This window comes from Physeter macrocephalus, unplaced genomic scaffold (genome assembly GCF_002837175.3).
Source record: "Physeter macrocephalus isolate SW-GA unplaced genomic scaffold, ASM283717v5 random_227, whole genome shotgun sequence".
Taxonomy (NCBI): Eukaryota; Metazoa; Chordata; class Mammalia; order Artiodactyla; family Physeteridae; genus Physeter; species Physeter macrocephalus.
The window spans coordinates 1-24595 of record NW_021145513.1 but is presented as its reverse complement, the minus strand read 5'-3'; the positions used below and the strand labels follow the sequence as shown (position 1 = coordinate 24595).

General features: G+C 56.3%; 1 protein-coding gene across 9 annotated transcripts; it reads left to right on the top strand.

The window, feature by feature from the left end:
- Positions 1–177: 177 nt before the first annotated feature.
- Positions 178–24585, top strand: RHOF (ras homolog family member F, filopodia associated). Of its 9 annotated transcripts, XM_028484768.2 has the most exons (10): positions 178–449; positions 890–932; positions 2323–2427; positions 4368–4458; positions 7951–8000; positions 10663–10832; positions 11122–11209; positions 20714–20823; positions 20911–21045; positions 22164–24585. In XM_028484768.2, the coding sequence occupies exons 6-10, from the start codon at positions 10695–10697 to the stop codon at positions 22326–22328; spliced, it is 636 nt and encodes a 211-aa protein (XP_028340569.1). In that variant the 5' UTR covers positions 178–449; positions 890–932; positions 2323–2427; positions 4368–4458; positions 7951–8000; positions 10663–10694; the 3' UTR covers positions 22329–24585. The 9 variants fall into 9 exon arrangements, with proteins under 9 accessions (XP_028340569.1, XP_028340570.1, XP_028340568.1 ...); XM_028484769.2 differs by lacking the exons at positions 178–449; positions 890–932 and adding an exon at positions 1166–1511; XM_028484767.2 differs by lacking the exons at positions 178–449; positions 890–932 and adding an exon at positions 1188–1260.
- The last annotated feature ends 10 nt before the right edge of the window (positions 24586–24595 follow it).

Here is a 24595-nt window from a genome sequence, read left to right as displayed (position 1 = left end):
CTCTGCTGCTGCTGCTGCTGCTGCCCGGGAGGCGGCTGGCGGCGGAGGCTCGGCTCCCAGTAGCCGCACATCCCACAATACACCGCTAAGGAGCCCGACCCGAGCGCTCACCCTCCTCCTCTTCCTCCTCCTCCTCCTCTTCCTCCTCCCCTCTCCTTCCTCGCCGCTTCCCCAGGCACTCTCCCGGCGGCGGCAGCTGCGCCGCCAAAGCCCCGGGCCCCAGCGGCCCCCCACCCCTCACTCTCGCGCTCCCACACTGCCTCCCCCCTCCCGGGGGGAAGGCCTTTTAATTTATTTATTCTGCTGGGACCTAGGTGGGGGGCTTGGCTGGCGGGGGAGGGGGTCTCCCCGAGCTCTACCTCCCGCGGCTGGGGTTACCCTCCGAGCCGCGGCCGCCGCGGCATGCGCCTGGGGCCTCCAAAACTGTTTCCAAACTGCCAAAACCGGAGGTGGGCGCGTGGGGGCTCAGGGGAAAGGGCTGGGTTTTGGGGTGTGTGTGTGTGTGTGTGTGTGTGTGTGTGTGTGTGTGATTGTGTGTTTGGACGCTGGGAGCCGTGAGGGGCGGCAAGGAGGCTCCAAGACGAGTTGCAATCGAGGTATCTCGGCTCCGGCTTCCTCTTCTGCCCCGCGACCCCCTCCCCCCGGAGCGGAGCTGGGGAAGGGAAACCAGGATTTTAACCAAATTAGCATTCACATTCCTGGGAGGATGCAGCCCTTGCCTGGACCTGGGTGATAGAAGCTTCTTTCTGTTTTTATTTTTGGAGAGGAGCGCCCTGTAATTGTGAACACATGCTTCTCTCCCCGCACCCCCCCCTTTCCTCCAGTCACCGACGGAGGAGAGAGTCCCCCTTTTTTGCATTTATCTTTCCTTCCCCTTTCTTTATTAAAGGTCCGGGAGTGGCGGCGGCCAATCAGCGCGCGGCTTCCATTTTGTGAGTTCAACTCCAAGGCTCCCGGGCTTCGCGAGGACGCGTTTGTAGCCCCCTCTGCCTCTCCTGTCGGGCGGCCGAGGCGAGGAAGTCGTCTCGCTGGGGCTTCGTGGTGGTGTATTTCACATTGGGGCTCTTTTCGGGGTTTGTAATTTGGCCGTGGGTAGGTAATTGGCTGGAGCAGGGCGGCAGGGCGCGGCAGCCAATCAGCGCGCGGCTTCTATAGGGCTTGAGTTATTAGACGCTGCTCTCAAAACATCCTTCATCAGACACCAAGGAGAGGCCAACAGATGAGGGGAGCCATTTTTCTGCAATGGAATTAAATGGCCAAGTGGGTTTTTCCTTTGTTGCAAATGGGGAATGTTTTTCCTTTGACTCCACCATCCAATTCAGGACGCCTCAGTGTTGTGTTTAACATTTGTCAACAGGCTAAAGGACTCACAATTGGAAGAATGAAGAAGACTTTTTTAAAAAGATCTGGATTTTTCCTTATGACTTGGAATCCATCTTTGTCTTGTATAACTAGGTCATAGCACACCATTAATGTCAGCAGTTAACAATTTTGAATTCCAAAAAACCTAAGTAAACGACATATTTAATTTTTTTCCTCTTTTTTTTTCTTGGGTGGGTGGGGGGAGCTTGGAGCTGTCTTAATCTGTATTCTCTTGACTGAACAATAAATTTTTATATATATATATAGTTTCCTCTATTAAACACTTAAACCTGACCATCTTATTAACTCCTCTGCTCTCTTTTTAACAAGGTAATGTTTTAAATGTATAGTTTTAGGACTAGCGAAATGGCAGCAACAAAAAATTGCAAGCAGTCGTTACTTTTAAGTTTTAAAAAACCTTTTACATTGTAAGTACCCAGTCCATTCTGTCCTTACGCAGTGCAGTTTTCATGTTTATGTTGCTGAGATGTCCTTAATTTTCTGAACCTTCATCTGCATGTATGTCTTTGTCGCTCTTGTCTAACATAAAACAGTTAAAATGCTTTTAGACGATTTTGCTTTTATACAGCTAGGGTTTTAGCTTTAAGCTTTTGAAAATGTTTATAGCAATAAATGCTAGTCAGCTTTCTTCCCAGTAACATGTACACTTTCTTTGAAAATCGATCTACTTGAAGAAAAACATCTCTGTTTTTCTCGTCTTGGTAGGGGGGTGGGTGAGGGAAAGGAAGACCTCTTTGTGTAAAGAGACTAAAGCCGTCACAGGAAACTAGATTAAAACTGGAAAACAAGTCCTAGCTGGTTCGAGCCAAACACCATCGTTAACGCGGGGGTATTTTCTATGGTGGTTGGGATGGCCGGTGCGTCTTTTGCCTTTTGTTTGATTTGACTGTATTTTCGCCTTTTGTCTCTTAATGACGGTCACACCATTGCTATATCCAGAGCAGTAAACAGTCCTCAGCGAAGCCGCCTTTTGCCAACCCAACCCTGGAAAATTTGCAGAAGTGGAAGGAGCAGAAAATGCCATGAGGGTGTAACTTTAAAAAGGTAACAACAACAAAAAAGACACCACCACTACCCCAAATATTCCCAACTAAACAATCCCCCTAAAAGATATTTTTTACAATAACACCTCCAAAACCTCCGCCCAGCTTGATCTTCCAGACTCCATGGCACCGGGCTGAGCGGGTAAGTAAAAAAAAAAAAAAAAAAAAAAACAACAAAAAGTGCCTTTTACCCCTTCGAGGAAATGTTTTTTCGAGCAGGCCAAGGGCTGCAAATATCTGGGAGCTGAAGGGAGAAGGTTTCTGGAGCTTCATGTTTGGCAGCCGGATCGGGGAGGGGTGGGGGGGGTGGGGACGAGGAGGGCTCTTCAGACCCTTTTGCCCCGGAGGCAAGAGGAAGGTCTCCCCAGCGACCTGGGGCATCCACGGAGCCGCCTGCGCTCGTCCTCCTCGCTTTTCTAGGTCTGAGCCTTGGTGGGAGAAGAAATTGAAGTGCTTTGGAGAAGGGGGTCACAAAAGCCGAGGAAACCTCTCCTTCCGGGTCTGGGGCCTCTTTCCCTTTTGATTGTGGGGGTCTCGCCCTCCGAAGCCGGCTTTTCGGGGCTCCGGGGTGCGCCTGCGCTTCCTGAGCGAAAAAGGACAAAAGGCCGGCGTCCATGTTGGCACCATGACGCAGCATCTCTCCCTCCTGCAGCCCGAACGCTGCCTGTGCTCCCGGCCGCGCTCGCTCCTCCCTCCCAAACACGAGTTTTATTTTCAGGTTCAGAGCAGAGCCGCCGGCTGGGCCGGGGCCGAGGCCGAGGCCGGGGCAGGAGCCAGGGCGGGACTGCTGGTGGCTAATGGCGGCCGCTCTCTTCCTTCCTCCCTCCTTTCCCGGTTGTCGTTGGGAGCCCGGAGCAGGCGGCGGCCCCTCGGCCGGGCCGGGCCCCGAGAGCCTGCAGGGCACAGCGCCCCGGCTCGAGGGGTGGTCACGGAGGCCGTTTTGGGGGCCGCGGGCCTGGGGGCGTCGCGCGCCGCGGCTTTCGCGCTCGCCTCCGCCGGGCGAGGCGGTCAGACGGGCGCCATTTCGCGCGCCGCCTGCGGCTCGGGCGGTGGCGGCCGCCGCGCGCCAGGCGGGAGGAGGGAAGGAGGCGGCGGGGCCCGGGGTGGGGGGAGGGGAGGCCGCCGCGGCGCCGCCCGCGTTCCAGGCCTCCGCCTGCGGGGACGCCCCTGGCCCGGGGAAGCTTCGACGAAGAGCGCGGGTTCCGCAGCCTCCTCGGACCCCGCTCCCGACCTGGGGGCCCCAGCGGGCACGAGGAGGCCGGCGCGGCCGCGGGGTCTTTTCTCTTCCCTCCCGCGCGGGAGCCAGTAGCAAAGGGCCACGGGGCCAGTCGGGGCCTCGAGGCCGCCCTCTGACCCCGACCGGCTCCTGCAGAGCCCGCGGACTTCTTCCCCGCGGCCCGGCCCTGATCCCAGGCCGTCCCTGCTGCCCACCCCGAGCCTCGGCGCCCACGTCCGGCTTCCAACCGCCCTTTGATAGCCCAGCCCGAGGAGCGGGTGGGCCCCTTTTGTCCCCACTTGGGGCGTGAGGCCCTCACGCAGGCCACCGACGTCCCTAGGTGGCCGTCCAGGCACAGCCGGCCAGTCGGCGCTCTGGAGGGTGGGGTGGGGTTTGGGGCCTGGGAAAGCCGAGCGGGCCTTCCCCGGGATCCCCAGAGGCGGAGGGCTCTGGGGTAAACCCTCGCATCTCCGGCCCTTCCTGGGGGAGGGGATGCGGACGGGGCGGGCCTTTGGAAATGCAGATGAGCCGCCGCCTGCTGCTCGGCGCCCCGGCTGAACCTTAGTGATTCATCCACACCCCCCTCCTATTCATTCTGGAGTGAGGGCCGCCTTGGCAGCTGGGAAGGGGGGAGCAGCATTTGTAAGGCTCCCCTTCCGTCATGGAGACCGTGTCCGGTTTGTGGCCATCGACGCCCTAAAATACTCTCCGATTTTTCCCCCCAGGATCATGACCGGAGAAGGGGCCCGGTACCCCCAGAGTGGACCGTCCTCCTTTGGACAGAAGCAGGCCTAGTTTGACAGTCCTCCCAGTAAGGTAGGTGTGAGCCCTTTCCCAACCTGCGAGAGAGATTTGGGGGGCTTTGGCTTGGAGCCCAGGGAGGGCGGGCACCCCAAACCTGCTAGTCTGGTTCTGCAGCCCTTCCCCCCAACAGATGTGTGGGACTGAAATCGGCTGCCTGCTGGGCCTGCTTGGTCCATCCATCCCCGCCTGTCAGCTTCCGTTGTCAGGAGTTTGGGGCGTGCAATTCTTTGCCATATTTAGCAGCATAGGAGAGGCTGCACTTGCATGTATTAGGTTGGCCCAAAAGTTCGTTCGGGTCTTTCCATAACATCTTACGAAAGCCCGAACGAACTTCTTGGCCAACCCAATATTTCCCAGTTGTGTGTTGTTTGGTGGGTGGAGTGCCCTGGATGCCTCTTCTGAAAGACACAGGCAGCTGCCAGGAAACCGGGCCCGGCCCTGGCCCTCCCTTCCGGCCCCCGCTGGGGGCGTGTGGGGTGACTGTGTGAGCTGGCCTCTTCCCCTCTGATGTCTGGCTGCTAGGGAGGTGAAGAACAGAAAGACTTGAGATCTGGGCCAGCTTTCTTTAAGAAAGAGGTTTCTTGATTCTTCCCCTTCCAGGGAATTCCCACGATTCCACCTCACCCAGGCCCCCCCCCCCACCAAAAAAAGAAAAACCCCCGTTTGTAGCCATTTTACTTGCTGTGACCTTGCGTAAGCAGCACAGACCCTCAACCCCGGTTTCACTATCTGCAAAGATGGGTCAGTGATTGTCAGAGTTGAGTGTGCAGCCGAATCACACGGTGGCTCATTGGAATCGATTCCGAGGCCCTGTCCTTGAGTTTCTGATTCAGTAGGTGGAGCCTGAGAACTTGCATTTCTAACAAGTTCCCAGGTGATGCTGATGCTGCCGCGTGGAGACATTTTGAGAACCTTTGGGCCAGGTAACACCTGGGGTGTTGTGAGGACCCAAGTTTGTGCGCTTGGAACCCCGACCTATTTCTTGTTGCGGAGGTGTCGCTTCGTAGTGATGGCAGCTCTCTTCTCCTCATGCAAGCTGACAGCATGCAGTTTCCCATTCTCTATCTCCAGGAAGCTCCGCGGCTGGAGACTGTGCGGCCCTTGATCTCTGACCTCTCCCCCATGTGATCTCTAGTTTGTGATTACTTTCATGAGCCTTTTGGGTCCAGGTGCTGCTGATTGCGCCGCCTCCCCCGTTCGGGCCCAGGCTTGACTTCCGGGTCTGATAGGCTTTGCTCACTTTTATCCCAACCCTCAGCTTGGGGGCTGGAGTGAGGACTGGGGGAGCCGTAGGTCTTGACCCAGAGGTTTTGTTGGGGGCGTGTTGGTGCTTAATCGAGGGAGGCTTTAAGGCACGCAGCTGTGGGTTTGACTCTCCCCTGTGCTGGTTGACCTTGGGCGAGTCTCCTGTGTAAAGTGATGATAATGAAGCCTGCTGTAAAGGGTAGAGGGCGGATTAAGTGCGATTAAGGGGGCCGGCCTCACAGCCTTCACACTAGTTGGCCCCCCTTCGGAGGTGGCTGCGGGGAGTGGGGCTGGGCTGTCTGAGAACTCCTCCCCCACCAGCCCACCTCGTAGCACGTGGCACAGCCTCAGGGCAAAGGGGAAGGCTGACATTCTGCAGGCTGGGAACCAGCTCCATTTTTACTCCAGTGTGTGAGTTGGTTTGGTGGCCTTTCCTCAAGCCCACAGGCTGTTCCATGATGGGTCATGGTTTGGGGGGTTCCCCCCACCCGGAGAGTAACGTGACTCACCCAAGGTCAGGAGGTCACCACCGGCAGTCAGCATGAGATTCCAGGTGTCTTCCAGCCCAGCACCTGTGTCCATGGCACTCCCTCGCCCCAGCTGCTGGGTTATTCTGGGCTCCTGCCCGTGCTAGCTGTCTGCTGGCGTCATTGCCTGGGAGCTGGGAAAGCTATTTGGTTGAAAGTAACCAGCGTGGTACTCTCAGGTCCTTCTGATTGCTATGCCTTGGCGCCATGAGGGTCTCCAGATAAGCTGGATTTGGTCCATGCTGTCTTTTGCTGGGGGGAAAGGGGTGCAGCCGACCACACCTGGCACCAGATTCCCTTCCCCCTACCCAGGGTGAGCACTTTGTAAAAGTTGGCGAGGCTCACATTATTAGCATCGTATGAGCCTTTTCCTCCTTCCACAGTCGCCCCAATCCGGAGGTTTAAATTCGGCTCTGCCTTCGATGAGTTCATTCAACTCCCTGGATTCTCAGGTGACCTTTCTGCCCCCTGAGGGTGTCCTGCATCCCTTCTGATGGAGTCCTTGGGGCTCCACGGGGCTGGGGTCTTTACCTCCTGTGGGCATTGGATAGTTAAATAATTGATTTAAACCTTTTCCTCCCAGCAGCAGCTTGGAGGGTTACAACCAGTTCCTCCACTCCCGCCCTCGGACCAATTGGGGAACAACGAGGCGCTCCACTGTGGTCCGGGTGTGATTCTTGGAAGGGAGAGGGGGTCCCGATGAGCTGGAAGGATCGTACCCCTCCCGGCTTTCTTTTTTCACCCCCTTTCTAATTTCTTTGTCTGGCACGCCAGTACCTCCTAGGTGAAGGGAGGGGCTGGGCAGTCTATCAGTCCTCAGACTGGTTCCTCTGCCGAGAGAGCGTGGCTCCACCCACCGGTCACCCAGCAAGCTCGGGGCGGGGCTGCTCCTGGCGCCCAGCCGGTGGAGCCTGCCTGGAGAGGGCCACGCCAGCGGAAGGGCGGCCGGAGGTGGCCGGACCTGCCTTCCTACTGGACGCCAGGGCCCCGCCCCTTCCGGCCCGTTGGCCTAGAGCCGAGGCTTGGAGTATGACCTTTTGGACCCCCTGGGTGGAAACTGAACCTCTGCCTGGACTGTGGAGATGGGCACCCCGCCATCTCAGAGGCCACCTGGGTCCAGTGCCGTCTCCATCTGGCCAGTGACCTCAACGAGTTCCTACTCCAGGAGTCGTGGTCTCCCCTGTGAACCAGGAGGAGGAGGTTGGCAGATAACCTTTGACCTGTCTCTGAGTCTGGCTTTGTGGAGGTAGCTCTTTGTACTCAGGTGGTGACTTCCCCGACCCCACCAGCAGATGTTGAGTCTGGAGAGAGTCCTGGGGCAGGGATAGATAGCCTTGATCCCCCAGGGCGCGCTGGGCCGCCTCCCATCCCTGGGACCTCAGAGGATGGTCAGTTACTTCTGTCTCACGTGGGGTGGATGACCCCTCAGGTGTGTAGTGACCTCCCAGAGTATGCTGAGGCACCAGGGAAGTGGAACCCATTGGCATCGTCGTTAATGTCCCCGTCCTGACCTGTGCTGGCCAGACCTTGCCCTGACAAGACAGAAGTGGATCTGGCCCTACTTCTCTCTTGTGGTCAGTTGGCCTCGCTAGATCCCAGGCCTAGATGTGAACACAAATCAGTTCACCCCCGCAAACGCCACCTGCCAGCTCCCCTAGGCTTCTGTGTCTCAACAGCTTTGTGGCAAGAACCAGTTTAAAGAATTTTTTTTTATTTTCCTAAATCTCTCCAGGAATTCCTGGTGAATAGAAGAATGGCATGGGTCCTCGGAACATTTTGCAGGTAAGGGAGTAGGGCTCCCTGGGCCTGTGGGTGTTCTCAGTGTCTCAGCTGGCCTGCCCTGGCCTAGCACCTCTAAGGAAGCTCCGAGCAGCTGGCCTGGCTGCTGGGTATTTTTAGCTACAGATCCAGCCCCTACACCACCACTGGAGCCAGGTCCAAATCAAACACGCTCCAGGCCGGGTGGGGCTGGGGCTCTGTGCCAGCCTCTTGGCCAGGCAGGGGTGGGTAGGCAGGCTGGGGCCAGTGTCAGCTGTCCTGCCTGGACCTGGGCCGGCCTTGGAAGACCTGCTTTCGTGTAAGTCATTTTTTCTGTTACAAGTTGAAATCCATTAGTTAGAAAAGGTGGAAACCGAGGTCTGAGGATTTTGAGGAAAAGTCAAGTGCCCTCTCCCTTCGGGCTGGAGCAGTTTACACAGTTTGCTCAGAGTGGGCTGAGGCTTCTAAGTGAATTCTCTCAAGGCCCTTCCCAGATGAGGTAGTCTTACTCTCCCAGTCACTCCCTGAGCTTCAGGGTATCTGATGTGAGGTCAGGCCTGTGCCTGGCTCGAAGGTAAGTGGTCTTCCCCTCCCTCAAAGCCCTCTTCCATCCTCCTCCTCCCTGAGTGATGGCTTCCTCCCCCTCCTCTCCTGCCAGCCCCAGGCTGCCACTGTGTAGAGATGGCGCCAGCCCTGTCCTCACCAGCCAATCACAGCTCCCCCCTGGTCACCGGAAAGAGCTTTGGCTGGGCTCCTCTCCAGTTCAGAGCCTCTGACACCCATGTGGAGCCCGGTAGCCAGGCCTCTATGATCTAACCCTCATCACCTTGACAACCATGTCTGGCCTCCCTCCTCACGCCCCAGCTGCTGCCAAATCTGATGGGGTTTCCAGCCACCATGCATTTACTCAGGCTGGGTACCCACCCTACTCCCACTGGCCCTTCCTGCCAGCACTGCCAAGCTTAGTTCATGTGTTGCCCAGCTCTCAACTTTCTCTGAACCCCACAGGGGCTCCGGTGTCTGAATTGTTCTCATCTCACAGACCTCCTTTAGACTGCTTCCCCCAGGACTGAGTTCCTCAAGGGCAGGAACACAATTGCCTCTCAATAAACGTGTGCTGCAAAGAAGGAATGAATGAATTGCTGTAAATTTGTCTAGGGGTGCTTGACCCAGCAGATGCCCTCTGGCCCGGTGACAGGGTAGGGCTTTCCACTTAAGAACCTGGAACTGGGTCTTCTCTTCCCAGCTCTGGGCTCTTCGGAGGCTTCCAGGGGCAGTCTCTGCTGCCATCTGGTGGTCAGGTTATGCCTTGCATTCTCTGAAAACGTTGAGCTGGCATTTATGGTATTGCGGGGTTGGCGATTTCCTTTCCGAAGTAAACTTTACCCGATCCTTGCTGAGAACCTGAAAATGGGCAATCTTCTGGGTGGGGTGAGGGCAAGAAGATCCTGAATCCTGCCAGCCCTTCTCTGAGGGAACTTTCAGATGTCCTACCCCGGCTGGGAAGATTCTGCTCTCTCACCTAGCCACGTCCCAGTGCCTGCCTGGTACGTTCCTGCTCCTGGGGGTCCTGCCACTCCTGACTACGGGCCTGGTTTGTGCAAAAGACAGTCCAAGGGAGGGAAGGGGTGGGAGGCACGGGTTGGTTCGCCCAGCCGCCCTGATGGCCAGAGTGAATGCTCAGTAAATAGCAGTTTGGGTGCGGGGGCTGAGGAGGAAGCTTGGGATGAAGGAGATGTGGCTGCTGGCTGGAGAACACACGTTTCTTGGTGGGAGCAGGGTTATCAGTCTGCAAAGTGGACGGAAGGGGGCCTCGCTGATCTCAACTAGATTTACCCTGACCTTCCCCTTCCCCTTCTCAACGGCGTCTTGCTTGGTTCACACGCCTCTGGGCCTTGCTAGAAAGAGGTTCCCGCCCGCTTGGCTTGGGGCCAACCCTCGAAAGGGTTTTGGGGCCGCTCACCTGTTCCCAAAGTCGCCGCGCCGAGGCCATCACCCGGCAGAGGGCGCCAGACCTCCACCTTTGGGAGGTCGGGTGATAGGTAAGCGGAACCGCTGTTCCCCAACCCACACGCAGGCTCACTCCCACAGGGCCAGACCACGTGAGCAGACAGGACCCCTATGCCAGGATCTTTCCTGGCACCTCCGACGCTACCTTTTGGGGGGAAACTGAGGTCAGAGTAGACTTCCCCGAGGCCACATAGTTGGGGCGGGGCGAAGCTGGGGGGCTTTTCCCAGAGCTTGAGACGAAGGCTCCTCGAACCCGAGGTCTGGGGGGCAGTCCGCCAATCAAAGAGACCCTGCCCGATGGAGGAGGCCGAGTCGGCCAATCAGAGGGTCTCTGCCGGAAGACAGAGACTGCCAATCAAGGGTGCCAGGCGGGAAGGGGCGGAAACTCAGATCTTGCCGGTTGGGGCGTGGGGGGCGCCGTGTCTCGCAGGAGAGATGGGAGCTGCGCTTGCCGCTGAGCACTCCGTTTCTCAGCTGCCTCAGTTTCCCTGTGAATGAGAGGTGAAGACTCTGGGCCGAGAGCCTAGCAGGAAAGAAATAGGCTGGGAGGTCGACCCGGCTGGCTGCCTGGCGGAGGAGGTGCCGGGTCCGAGGGCGGGGCTTCCCTTAGCCCCGCCCCGGGGCCCGCCCCCGCCCCACCCCGCCCCGGATCGCTCAACCGTAGCGCTCTCTTCAGGGCGCCGCCGCCAGTGCTGCCTGCTCCCGGCTATGGACAACCTTGGGGCACCAGCCGCGACTGCCGCCCCGGGCCCGGGCAAGAAGGAGCTGAAAATCGTGATTGTGGGCGACGGCGGCTGCGGCAAGACTTCGCTGCTAATGGTGTACAGCCAGGGGTCCTTCCCCGAGGTGAGGCCCGCCGGGGGGCTGGAGGCAGGCTGGGGGCGGGGGAGACGGTCTTGGGACCACTGGGAGTGAGGGACGGACCTCAGCCTGCGCCCCGAGCCCGGACCCCAGATCCCTGGCGTCCTGTTCAAGGAGAGGCGGCCGTCACCCCGGGGCGCCCCCTCGGGAATTCCAGAGCCCAGCAGAGTGAGGGGGGCTGAGCCGGATGGGGTGAAGGTGGGGGTGGGGATCCAGTCGGACCCCGGGTTCCCGCCGCACCCCTTAAGAACCATCCCTACCCGTTCTCCGACAGCACTACGCCCCATCCGTGTTCGAGAAGTACACGGCCAGCGTGACCGTGGGCAGCAAGGAGGTGACCCTGAATTTATACGACACCGCCGGTGAGTGCGTCTGCGCGGCGAGGGTCCTGGGGTCCGCCAGGAGCGTTTCCCCTGAGGGGCGTCCCCCGCCGGGCTTCCCCGCCCGCCCTTCTACCTCTCCGGACCCTGACATCCCGTCACTCCTGGAGGCCGCGGAGGGGTGCTGGCTGGGAACCGCTTGCCCACCGCCTTACTGGGTGGTGCTGGAGGCCGACAGAATCGCTCCATCTGTAAAAGTAGGGTGCTTGGAAGAGGTGAGTTCCTGAGCCACCCTTCTAGCGCTGATGTTCTGAGGGCTCACGGGTTCCTTCCTCTCCTGTGGTTCTAGAAAACCGTGGGCTTTGCTTCTGCTTATCATGGTTCCAGGATTTCATGTGTTACGTGCTGTGGTCTCTTAGGATTCCGTGGGCTGTAGATTTGAGTCCCCTGGTGCTAGAGTTCAGTGGGCTGCATTGCTGGGTCCTATGTTCTAGAATACTTTGGGCTACAGATCAGAGCCTGTGACTCCAGGATTCTGTGGCCAACAGTCTTGAGGCTCTAGGGCCCTGGAGCTACATATTCTGAATCCCATGTTTCTGGAATTCCATGGACTATGGTGCCTGACTCTGAATTCTGTGGTCTATAATTTTGAGCCTGTGGTTCTAGGATTCTGTGGCTACAGTTCTGTTTGTTCCTGGCACTGCAGAAGGAACAGAGCTGTAGGGAATGTAGGTCCAAAATGAGGTTCTCTCTGCCACCTGCAGCTCCTAAGGCAAGTGTGTTTATGCTAATCGCGTCATCAGCGGTCCTATTGTTGGGGGATGGGTGGAGGAGCACAGCTGACGGGAGGGTTTGGGTGACACTGCTGGCACTCGTACCCTTGGGGAGCTTCCATCCTGCCCTGACTCCCCTCTGGGCTGAATCAACTTTGGGGAGCAAAGGTCAGGATCCCAGCTGGGGCCTCACCCAGCCTCTGTGACTCAGTGTTTAGTGATTTGCAGGGAACTATGTCATCAGGTGTCCCTTCCCCTGTCGGCCAACCCTTGTATGTATGAGGTGAAGTCTTCCACCTGGCCTTGGATAGGGCCCAAATCCAGGACCACCCTCCTCCTCCCCACCGCTCCATAAGGCTGTCAGTAACATCTCTCATTCCACCCTGGAGAGGTTCAGGAAAGGGGCTCTCCCAGCCCCAGGCCCCTCCTTCATTCCTGACTTTGCCATATGGGTGTGTACCCCCTATAGTGGCCTCTAAGGACCCTCTCTTGTTGGATGAGGACGCTGCAGGGCTGCCCCCAGAACAGGGCCATGCCTCCAGCCCCTTGAACTGGGAAACCCAAAGGCGTCTGAGGAATTCCCAAGGGCGTGGCCACAAGAGCAGTAAAAATCGTGGTGTGTCTGGGACACTTTTAGTTTCACTTGTTTCCTGTCTGGGACCCAGGTAGGGGCAGGTTCTTTAACTCCGCTTTGTGGGTGGAGTGCTGGTGGGGCAGGGAGAGTCAGAGGAAAGATTTCACTCTCTCTTCCTTCCTCTGCCCTCAGGGCTTCACCACAGCCTCCCTCATCGGCCCCAGAGTAAGGATCACTTCTGGTCTTTCTGGCCTCACCCACAGAAAGATGCTCAAAGAACTTGTCAGTGTAGATTGTCCTGTAGAGGTTCTGGAAAGCTTCTACTTGGTATAAGGAATGATTTTCACTAAGAGCTACTGTGGGAGGGATGGGAGAGCTCCTTCCCAAATCATCAGAAGCAGTGACCACGCGGGGCAATGGTTACCTGTCACAACTTCCTGTTATATGCTTTGGAGTCAGACCTGGGCTTTGATGCCGGCTCCCCTGGCTACATGTCAGTGGGGACACCTAGGCCTCAGTTTCCTTCTCTGTAATCAAGGCTAAAATAGTTGTGAGGATTACATCAAATTCATGTGACATGCAGCACTTAGTGCGGGGCCTGGCTTTTGCAAAGGGCTCACTAAGTGTTTGTTATTGTGATTTTTTAACCTCCTGCCATTCAGGCCCAGGCCCCAGCCCAAGCCTATTCTTTGGAACCCATGCCTGCAGAGCTCTTTGCCGGCACCCACCCCCTGCTTTCCCAGCAGGACTGTTCCAGGCGGCAGAAAAGCAGAGCTGGGGTTTGAACCTCTCAGTGGCACCCCTGGGGGAGTAGACTGGCCTCACAGTCAGCAGGACGGCCCAGGAGGGATATTCTGGGGGGAAGAGACGTGGCTGCTCCCTCAAGGGTGTCCTGCTGTGACTTGGGAAACCCCACTGTCAGGAGGAGCATGAAGGAAAGCCTGGGTCATTCCTCTTCCACTCGCCAGTGCCCGCGTGGTGCTTGTCCCAGAGCGAGGCTTGTGGAGTGAACGAATGAAAAAGAAACCTGGGTGCAGAGACACCCCTGGAGAAGGTCCTTTGTGATAAAGGTGATGAGATTCGTCTCTCTCTCTGGGGTGGACAGATATCTGAAGAAAGTGGCAGAAAGAATGGCTAGGTGATCAACTAGAAAAAGATAGAGACAGGGTGAAGGGAGTGGCCCAGGTAGAGATGAGTAACGGTGGTTTTATTTATTTATCTATCTATCTGTTTATTTACTTATTTATTTATTTATTTTTGGCTGCGTTGGGTCTTCGTTGCTGCGCGCGGGCTTTCTCTAGTTGCGGTGAGCAGGGGCTACTCTTCGTTGCGGTGCGCGGGCTTCTCACTGCGGTGGCTTCTCCTGTTGTGAAGCACGGGCTCTAGGCATGCAGACTTCAGTACTTGTGGCTCGCGGGCTCAGTAGTTGTGGCTTGCGGGCTCTAGAGTGCAGGCTCAGTAGTTATGGTGCACGGGCTTAGTTGCTCCGCGGCATGTGAGATCTTCCCGAACCAGGGCTCGAACCCGTGTCCCCTGCACTGGCAGGCGGATTCTTAACCACTGTGCCACCAGGGAAGCCCCAAGTGTAGTAAAGGTTGTTGTAGAAGGTTCTAGAACCTGATGGGCTAGACCCCATGGTGGGAGGTGGGGGGCAGGGGAGCATCTTTCCAGCCAACCAGTGGTGTCCAGAGCTGTGGGATGGGGTGGCCCCCCCAAGAGGCTGAATTTCTCCACACCCAGGACCTCAGCCACAGGGGTCCGTGTGGGAGGACAGTCTGGCTACTTGTCTCCGTCCTGCGGAAGCAGTTATAGACACCACTGCGGTGGGAGGGTGGATGGAGGCGTGATGGAGCTCTCAGTGCGCAAAGGTGAAGGGGGCAGGTGCTGTGAGCACCCATTGCCCTAGCAGCTCATCTGCCGGCCCTGACACCCTCAGTGGCAGGAAGCTGCGGTGAAGTCTGAAGTTTCCTGGGCAGAGAGAGGGGAGGCGGGGGCGAGGTGGGATGTTGCCCTGGGAGGTGGGGAGCTGGGGGCCCCTTCCCAGCCTGGGATGGGAACAGTAGGAAAAGTGGGGCGTAAAGCAGTTGCTAAGACAGGAATCATGGATAAGACGGGTGCCTAGGAGCCAGGAGCCCTGGAGGCAGGGGAGCTGAAGCTGCGGGTCTGTGGCACATGCGTGGTCTGAGCTCCAGGCCACGGTTAGGAGACACAGGTGGGCGGGCCCCAGTAGCACTAGTAAAAGTGGGTTCCTCTTCTGGCAGCTTCCCCTTCTTGCGCTGCCTGCACCCCTCCCTCCCCTGACCAACACCCCAGCCAGAGATGGGAACCATGTGCCCTGTAGATGTCCTCTAGCAGATTTGGGGACCACTGTGGCCCGATGAGACCCTCTCCTCAACCCAGCACCAGGTCTTAAAGACCATGCCCCCGGAAAGATGACTGTCATGGCAGAGCTTCCCACAAAGGAAATAACGCTCACATGAGCCTCACTTCCTCAGGCCCCGTGGCACCGCCAGCTTCAGGAAGATGGGCAGCTTCTGGGGGAGCTGTGGCTCAGAAGACCTTTCCTCTGCAGAAGCAAATGTGTCCTGTTGCGCATAACTCGGGGGGCTTTTTTAATCTCTCAAGCCCATCTGCAGAGGCCAGAGTGGGACCCCTGTTTGCCTCTGGGCAGATGACTTTGCCCCCTTTAAGCCTTGGCATCACTGTAGGTAAATGGGGAGGGTAATTGTATCACCTTGTGGATGGGAGGCCTCCTAGAGCTCATGGGTCCAAAGATCTGGGGTTAGAATCCCCCACCCAGGTCCCCATTCAGTTTCTATTTCAGTAATAACCCAGGCCCACACCTTTTCCCAGCATTGCTCAGCCTACAAGTCCTTTACTTCCAATATCAAGGGCAGGGTTATCACCCCCTTTTTCAGATAAGGAAACTGAGGCCCAGAGAGGGAAGGTGCTAAGATCATGGAAAATGAGGCTGAGTGGAGCTTGGCTTTCCTGACTCTTAGGGGTGGGGTGTCCAGGACACTCCACTCCTCCCAAGGAGACATGAGGTCAACAGCACCCAGAAGTCCATAGTCTGCAGGCCTGGTCCCTGTGTGGAGGCTCACACCGAACTCCTGGGGAAAGCTGAGCCAGGCACAGTCAAGTCAAGAAGACACCTGGGAAGAGGCAGTGGGATCTGGGCTGGCTACCCATCCTCTCCCAGAGTCCCTCCCTCTCAGGATCCCCTGTTGGCAGCCTTTCCTCATTGGGTCAGGGTTGGGGCTTGTAGGGCTTTGAATGGGGCCTGGCATGTGATGAGTGAGAGCACTGCCAATAAATATTGTTGATTCTAATCATTTTTACTATTATTATCGAGGCTCACCTGCTCCTCACATATGCATTTCACAGATGAGGAAACTGAGGTCCAGAGATTAATTCCCAATTAGGAAGGCTTCCCGGGAGGATTGGGGCTTTTACAGCACTTGGGCAGGAAACTGGCCTTGGAGCTGGGAACTGCGTTGGTGCTTCTGCTCACAGGGAGCCTGTCAGTGACCTTGAAACCCGTCGCCCCACCCCCAGCCACGTGGGCTCCTAACAGGAAGAACTTGCCCGCCCAGCTTCCCTGGGGGGTGGCGGAGGGGTGTGTGTGTGTGTGACTGCTTAAATTAACACAGGTGGGACTTCCCTGGTGGTCCAGTGATTAAGAATCCTGCTTCCACTGCAGGGGGCACGGGTTCGATCCCTGGTCGGGGAACTGTGAGGTGCGGCCAAAAAAAAAAAAAAAATTAACACAGGTGATGGAAGTGAAATGCCCTTGAAAACCTGAAAGCCATAGAGATTATTATTCCACTTTATTCACCGGCTCATTTGTTTGTTCGTTCATTCCCCAAACGTTTATAGAGCCTGTCTGTGCGCCAGGTGATGTAACAGTAAGCGGTACAGAGATGGCCTGTCCTCAGGGTCTCACGTGCGCATGAGGGACATCTCCCCCCACAAACAAAAACAACTGTGATGTCAGGTAGTGATACTTGCTAGGAAGAAAAATAAAGCCATAGTTGGTCATGGGACAGACTGCAAAGGAGGCTCTTGTTTCAGAGCAGTCTGGAAAGTTCTCTTGGAAGAGGTGACATTTCTGCAGAGACCTGAAGGAAAGGAGGGAGTGAGCCATGCTGTTACCTGGGAAGAGCCTTCTAGAAGAGGGAACAGCAAGGGAGAGGCCCTGAGCCAGGAGCAGGCTTGGTCTGACTTCCTCATTCAACCCACTGCAGTCTGACTCCGCCCTCATCAAGCCTGCTGCAGTCAGCACAGGCCCTAATTGCGAAGCCCAGTGGCATGTCTCAGCCCTCGTCTCTGCTGCATCTGACAAGAGATGAACAAGTTCTCAACCACCCACCAGCCAATAGTGACTGGACACCTACCCGGTGCCAGGAATGATTTTTAAGGACAGACACGGACCCTGCCCTCAGGGTGCTTACAGTCTCTGGGAGACAGGCGGTAAACAAATAAATGTGTGAGTACAGGCTGTGGATGGACTTTGCATGGAGAGGGAAGGGCTCTCTGAGGAATCAGCGGGCGAGATGGGAAGAGACGTCAGAACACTGTAGCCCCATTTTACAACTGCTTGTCTTCTCCTGCCGTGTTTCTAAAAGGGAATCAGAGTGTACGTGAGGCCAGAATTCGGAGCCGCATCGTTACATCGTAGAGGCCCAGAACCTGTTTTTGCACACTACAGGGCAGAAGAGAGCATTGCTGCGTGTCAGCAGAAGGAACACTGGCCTTGGAATTGAATGAATGTGGCCAGGTCAGGCCTGCCTCTGATTCGGTGACCTCAGAGGGGTCACTTCACGGCTCATGTTTCTTTATATGTAAATAGCAATATTCATAAGATCCCTGACTAGCACATCAGGCAGGTGGTTGTTGTCAAGGTTTCCTTTTTTTTGGCTGCATTGGGTCTTTGCCGTTCTTTTTCTTTTCATGGGTCTTCGTTGCTGTGTGCAGGCTTCCTCTAGTTGCGGCGAGCAGGGGCTACTCTTCGTTGCTTTTCGCAGGCTTCTTATTGCAGTGGCTTCTCTTGTTGCGGAGCACAGGCTCTAGGCACGTGGACTTCAGTAGCTGTGGCTCGCGGGCTCAGTAGCTGTGGCGCGCGGGCTCTAGAGCGCAGGCCCAGCAGTTGTGGTGCACGGGCTCTGCATTGGGTCTTTGCCGTTCTTTTTCTTTTCATGGGTCTTCGTTGCTGTGTGCAGGCTTCCTCTAGTTGCGGCGAGCAGGGGCTACTCTTCGTTGCTTTTCGCAGGCTTCTTATTGCAGTGGCTTCTCTTGTTGCGGAGCACAGGCTCTAGGCACGTGGACTTCAGTAGCTGTGGCTCGCGGGCTCAGTAGTTGTGGCTCGCGGGCTCTAGAGCGCAGGCTCAGCAGTTGTGGTGCACGGGCTTAGCTGCTCCACGGCACGTGGGATCTTCCTGGACCAGGGCTCGAACCTCTGTCCCCTGCATTGGCAGGCGGATTCTTAACCACTGCGCCACCAGGGAAGTCCCTGTGAAGGTTTCTTAATCATTTATAGGCAAAGGCCCTCTAAAAAGTGTGATGGGAGTTCCCCAGTGGCCTAATGGCTAGGATTCTGGGCTTTCTCTGCCAAGGGCCCAGGTTCAATTCCTGGTTGGGGAACCAAGATCCCAAAGCCGCGTGGTCGCCAAAAAAAAAAGTGTGCTGTATAAGGTGGCGTTACCAGTAAGTAGTAGAGAGAAGGCAATTAATTATCTTGAAAAAGGAAATACTGCGGATGGTCAGTTTGAATGTTTAAAAATAAAATGCTAGGAAGGAAATGGGGGGAAAAATGAAGGAAAAGCATTCCAGGTGTGGCACAAGAGCCTGATGGGTTTGAGAAACAGCAAGGAGGCTGCCTTGGTTGTACTGCAGCGAGTGAGTGGGGCAGGAGGAAGGGGATGAAGTCAAGACTGGCGGCACCAGGGTCATGTGGGCCACCGGGAGAGGCTTGGATTTTCTGCAAAGGGCAGTAGGGAGCCACTGAAGGTGTCTCACTTGAGGGGAGAGGGGTGTGATTTTACTTGTGTTAGTTACCATCCATCCAGCTGCCAGGTGGATAATGGATAGGGGGCAGCAGGAGACCAGGGAGGAGGTGGCACGGAAGACTGACGGTGGCTTGGATGAGCATGGTGCCATGCCGTCCAGTGGAACTTTCTGCAATGATGGAGATGTTCTGCACCCACACTGCCCATTCCGGTGGCCACTACGGGGCAGTTAATTACTTGAAATGTAGCCAATGCAACGGAGAGCCTGAATTTTTAATGTTAATTAACTCAAATAGCCACGTGGGGCTAGTGGCTACCCTATCAGAAAGATGTGGACAAAGGTCAGGAGAGGGGACAGTTTGGGACATGTATGGGAAGGGGAGATGGGCTGGAATAGCATGTTGGGCCGGTTTCCCACCACCTTACAAGGATTTCTCCAGTTTTCTGGTAATGAGGGCAGGAGGGCCTGTACCCCTCACCCCTTCTCCAATGTTGAGGGAACTTTGGCTGAATGACGGCACAGACGGTCCTCCCGGCCCAGCCATCATTAGATCGGGGTTCCCAGTCACTGCACACCATCAGGGATCCCCGGGCTGAGGGGGGCCAGTGGGAAAGGAGGTGGCGGCCGTGCCCTGTCATCGGCAGGGGTCTGGAAGCAGGATGTGGCCTGTCTGTGCTCTTGGAAGAGGCTGCTTGTCCTGAGAGGCCTTTGGCAGGGAGGGATCAGAGGGCAGGTGGCACCTCCCTGGCACCCACGGGCTAGAGGGAGGGGCAGGAATTCCTGGGCTCCAAGTTCTGTGTTCCCTGGGAGGTAGTCACCGCTTGAGTCTTTCTGCAGAGGTGGCCAGGGGTCGCCATAGGGCCTGACTCTCAGTTCTCACTGTGGTAGTTTTACAAAAAAATAGGGCGTGACAACCACATGCAGTGTGTGATCCCAGGCCTGCTTCTGAACCAGGGAAAAAATACTATAGGACGTTATTGGTGAAATCTGAATACAGCCTATGGATTGGATTAGAAGAGTACAATGTCAGTGTTGGTTTCGGAGTTTCATACTTGTCCTGAGTAGGTGAGAGGAGGACGTCCTTGTTCTCAGAAAAACCGCACAGGAACTCTCCCGGCGGGGGTGGGGGGGGTGGGGGGCGGGGAAGCTGAAGGTCTGCAGTTCCTTCTCACATGGTTCAGAGTGTATACATACAGATAAAGCAAGTGGGCAAAACGTAAGGCCTCGGTGAATCTGAGTAAGGGAGTTCTGTGCTCTCTGTTGTAATTTTTCTGTAGGTTTGAAATTGTCAATACAAAAAATTACTAAAAAAGTTTTTTTAAAAAACCAAACCCACCGTTGCCCAAGCCCAGCCTTGGTTTCTGATTCAGTTGGTGCTGGGAGGGACCGACCGAGTGTCAGAAGTTGTCAGTTCTTCCTGGTGAGTCTGGTATGCAGCGGGGTTGGCAGCCACTGTGTCGAGTGGACCTGGATGGGCGCACGTCTGTCACCTCTGGCACCCTCCACCCTCCTCCTAGTGTTGGCAGGGACGGCAGGAGGCCATGCACCTCTCAGCCCGGGGCGGGGGCGCACTCCACGGTTAACTGCTGTGTCCTGGGCCTACCCAACCCCACTGCTCTGAAACTTCAGGGAGGGGAGGCTTCACTTCGGATTTGCCTTCAGAGTCTGCGCTTTTAACCTGAGCACCAGGGATAAGGATGGGAGGGAGGGGTGGTCATCACTGGCATGATTACTGCAGTTTTTCCAGCACTTACCCTGCCATCAGGCCTATCTCTGATCACTGCATGGCTTTTTTTTTTTTTTTTAATATTTATTTATTTGGTCGCGATGGGTCTTAGTTGCAGCAGGCAGGCTCAGTTGCAGAACATGGGCTCCTTTGTTGTGGCACGTGAACTCTCAGTTGCGGCATACATGTGGGATCTAGTTCCCTGACCAGGGATCGAACCTGGGCCCCCTGCATTGGCAGCGTGGAGTCTTATCCAGTGCGCCACCAGGGAAGTCCCTCCATGGCTTTTATCTCGTGTAGGACTGCGGGCTGCCACCTCTGTTTTACAGATGAGGAAACCGAGCGAGGCCTAGAGTCTCTTGCCCAGGAGACCCCCAACCCCTCACCCATCTGAGCCCAGACAGGAGACTCGGGTAGAGAAGTAAGTGGTACCTCCCTGACCTCCTCCTGCTGTCTGGTTTCAGGGCAGGAAGATTATGACCGGCTGCGGCCCCTGTCCTACCAGAACACCCAGCTCGTGCTCATCTGCTATGACGTCATGAACCCCATCAGCTATGACAACGTTCTCATCAAGGTAAGGCCCCTCTCCCAGCCCGCCTGCCTCTGGAGGAGGGGCCACGGACGGGGCCCCAGCCCTGATGCCCGCCCTCTCCTTCCACAGTGGTTCCCTGAGGTCACCCACTTCTGCCGTGGGATCCCTATGGTGCTTATCGGCTGCAAGACAGACCTGAGGAAGGACAAGGAGCAGCTGCGCAAGCTCCGGGCGGCCCAGCTGGAGCCCATCACCTACACGCAGGTGGGCCAGGGGCCCCGCCCCCGCCCCGCTCCGCTCCACCCCATCGCCAGGAGCCCAGGACACAGCCATGGCCAGAAAGCCTCCCAGGTCTTTGGCCTCTGCATTTGGTGTGCCTTAGTGGCCTTTCGGGAGCTGAAGCCAGCAGGATTCTAAAAATAATAATTTTCTTTTTTTTTGCTGCCCCGAGCAGCTTGCAGGATCTTAGTTCCCTGACCAGGGATTGAACCCAGGGCCATGGCAGTGAAATCACCGAGTCCTAACCACTGGACTGCTGGGGTTAAGAATAATAATTTTTAGATATTAATAATGATAGGCCATTTGTCTAAGCACCTTACATTACTTACCTCATTTAATCCTTATAACCTTGAGGCAGGTACTGTTAGCGCCCCCCACATTACAGAGGAGAGATGGAGACTCAGAGAGGTTAAGTAGCTTGCCCAGGGTCACACAGCTCACCTGAAGTGGAGCCAAGATCCCATCCCAGTCACTCTGGCCCCAGAGCCTGAGCCCTTAACCACCACCCTGTCCCATCTCCCCAGAGGCCTGGAAGGGCAGGCCCGTGTTGGAAAGCAGGGTTCCTTTCATGAGCCTGACCAAACCCGGCAGCCTTCTGGGTAAGGCATGGCAGAATAAAAGGAACACAAAGGAAAACTAATGAGGTTTAATAAAAAAGAACAGGTATTGATAAATTTGTGTTAGAAATACTGTTTTTACTGTTATAGCCAGCTCAGTTTCCCGAATTGTGCTTTCGGGAAGAGCAGGGGAGAGAAGCACGTAGGAAGCCATTTTGTCTTGAGGCCTTCAACTCTCCTCACAGGCCTGGCAGACACAACACACCACCCCAGTTCTCGGCTGAAGTCGGCCCCCATCTCTGCCTGAGTTTGGGAGAAGCGTGGGCTGGAGGCCAGGACAGAGCTCCCAGCAGCTACAGCCCATAGGCCACACCACACTGGCCCTCACGGTCCATCCGCGCACACTGGGGAGTGCTGGCCCTGTGGTGGAGAAGCGTCCCCACCCCAAGGCCTCCGCCCCCAGAAAGCCCCCAAATCCGTGAGGGGTCTCACAGGAGACCCCATGCTCCAGGCCCCTCGTCTAATCGCGGCCCCTCCTCCCACCAGGGCCAGAGCGCCTGCGAGCAGATCCAAGCCGCCCTCTACCTGGAATGTTCTGCCAAGTTTCGGGAGAACGTGGAGGACGTCTTCCGAGAGGCCGCCAAGGTTGCCCTCAGTGCTCTGAAGAAAGCACAGCGGCAGAAACAACACCGCCTGTGCCTGCTGCTTTGACACCTCCCGGCGGGGCCCACGGCCCTCACGATAGAACTGACAGGACCCAGGTCCCCAGGTCCAGATTGCTCCCCGGATCCTGCCCCCTCCCCAGCTCTCGAAGGGCACTTGGAGTCGGACGTCTCCAGGGCCTGGTGTCTGGAGCCTGTGGCCAGGCTCTTGGAACATTCTGGAACTCTCTCCTTTCCCAGCTGGGGCTCTGACCACGAGCTCTCCTCCAGCCTGCGTGGTGGTGGTGGTGAGCGAGGGTGCTGGACTCAGTCCCTCTGTACCCTGGAACTAGCACTTGTCCCCAGGACTCAGGAGTGCCCTCATCACAACCAACCCCCAGCCGTGTGTCCCCCTCTGCACACCCAATAGGTCCTCAAAGCCTGTGCTTGAGGTGAGAAATGACGTCTGGTATGAGGATAAATGTGGACTTGGCAGCGTTCCACACGGCCCCCAAGCCTGCTCTCCCAAGTCACTCGCCTCCCTGGTTTCCTGAGATAGGCATGGCTGCATCCTCTAGCTTCTTGCTTCCTCCCCGCAGGAACTCAGGCACCAGGATGGGACCGAGGCCTATCAGGAGAACACAGGCCCCAGCCCCAAACGTGGGGGGCCGGCACCAGCCCCCTTCCCTCCTCCCTTCCAAACAGAGGACTTCAGTCTCAGCCCTCGGCTTGGCCGCCATCTTTCCAGAGCTGGACGCACACGAGGCAGAGAAGAACCTCTCTCAAAAAGCAAAAAGTATTCTTTGGACCATCCATGTGACCCTCGCTCAGCGGCTCCTCACCTGCAACCCCTCCGCTCGCCACTACTTGCCAGAAACCCAAGATGAAAAGTGACGTCAGCTCCGAGTGATCTTGGGCAAGTCAGGTCTCTCTGCAGACTGTCTGCAGAAGGACGGCACGGGCTCATTTACATAGTCACCGAGCTCCCGTCTCTCACAGCCTCCAATTCTGCCAAGATGTGGAGATCTGGAACCAAGGCCATCCTGGCCTCCTGCGAGAACAGACTTGATTAACCCCCAGTGCAGATTCACTGAACCTCCTAGAAGGTCTGAGGTCAGGGGCCCAAGTTTTTAAACAAGTGCCCCAGGTGATTCTGATGCCCCAGAGATTGAGAGCTGGTGGCTCCTGAGTAAGCCCAGGCATCAGCGTTACCTAAGATGAGATAATGGCTTCAGGTGGCTCCTGCCATCCCCAGTATCTCCTGCCTCAGCCCCCTCCATTGCCCAGTGCTTCGGCCCCCACTAGGCCTGAGACAGAGACTTATGATGAAGTCTACCCCGCCCCACCTAGGTTCCACAAGGCCCTGCCATGCCCTGGGGAATCGAGAGAGCATTCGGTCCAAGGCTTCGTGGACAAATGATGGTCTAGGAAAGAGGTCCACAAACCAGTCTGTGGGCCAAATCTTTATTTTTGTAAATAAAGTTTTATTGAAAAACAGCCACGCCCATTCGTTTATGCATTGGCTGCTTTTGCCCTCCAGTTGCAGACTAGAGTAGTGTGAGAGACCATCTGTCCCTCAAAGCCTAAAATATTTGCCATCTGGCTCTTCACAGAAAAAGTTCGCCAACTCCTAGTCTAGGGCAAACCCAAGTGCCTAAAGGGCCAGATGGGAGACCCGGATGAGTGAAGTAGGGCAGGGATAAAAGGGAGTGGTGGGGCCTATGGCAAATTAGAAAGCAAGCACCCCACCCTAGACAAGGCAGCTCAGCCCAGCCAGATGCTGCTCTGTGGGAATGTTTCTAGATCTTTCCATTTCTCTAGGGAAAGTGGAAATCTGGATTTTTATGTGGAATCTTACTGGGGGGAGGGGAAATTTCATACTTTAAAAGTTTAAACCCCTTTGAGGCCCAGAGCATGATTATGGACACCATCTGTGTACTCTGGTCGACAGGGATTTCTAAGTAAGTCGTTAAGAACGGCTGAGGCCCATATGAGGAGAAGATGCAGAAAATGCAACCAAACCTGTTGGCTTCTTCACCCTCCCCACAGATACAGAAGCTAACGTGAGGTGACCAGCAGACCTGCCCTGGCCTCTAGTGTGTGGCCGCCGCCTGAAGTGAGCCTGCTCAGACGTCCCCCACATTCCAGAACCTCTGAGGTGAAGGGAGGAAGCCTGAACACGGGTGACCTCCACACTGGCTTACGTCCCAACCAGCGCCGAGGGGCTTGACCCCACGCCCTGAGTGCTCACGGAGAGAATCTGGGAAGGTGGGCTGAGGGGTGGGAGTCATGAAGCCCCCAAAAGTGGACCCAAACTTTGAGAGGGGGACAAAAAAA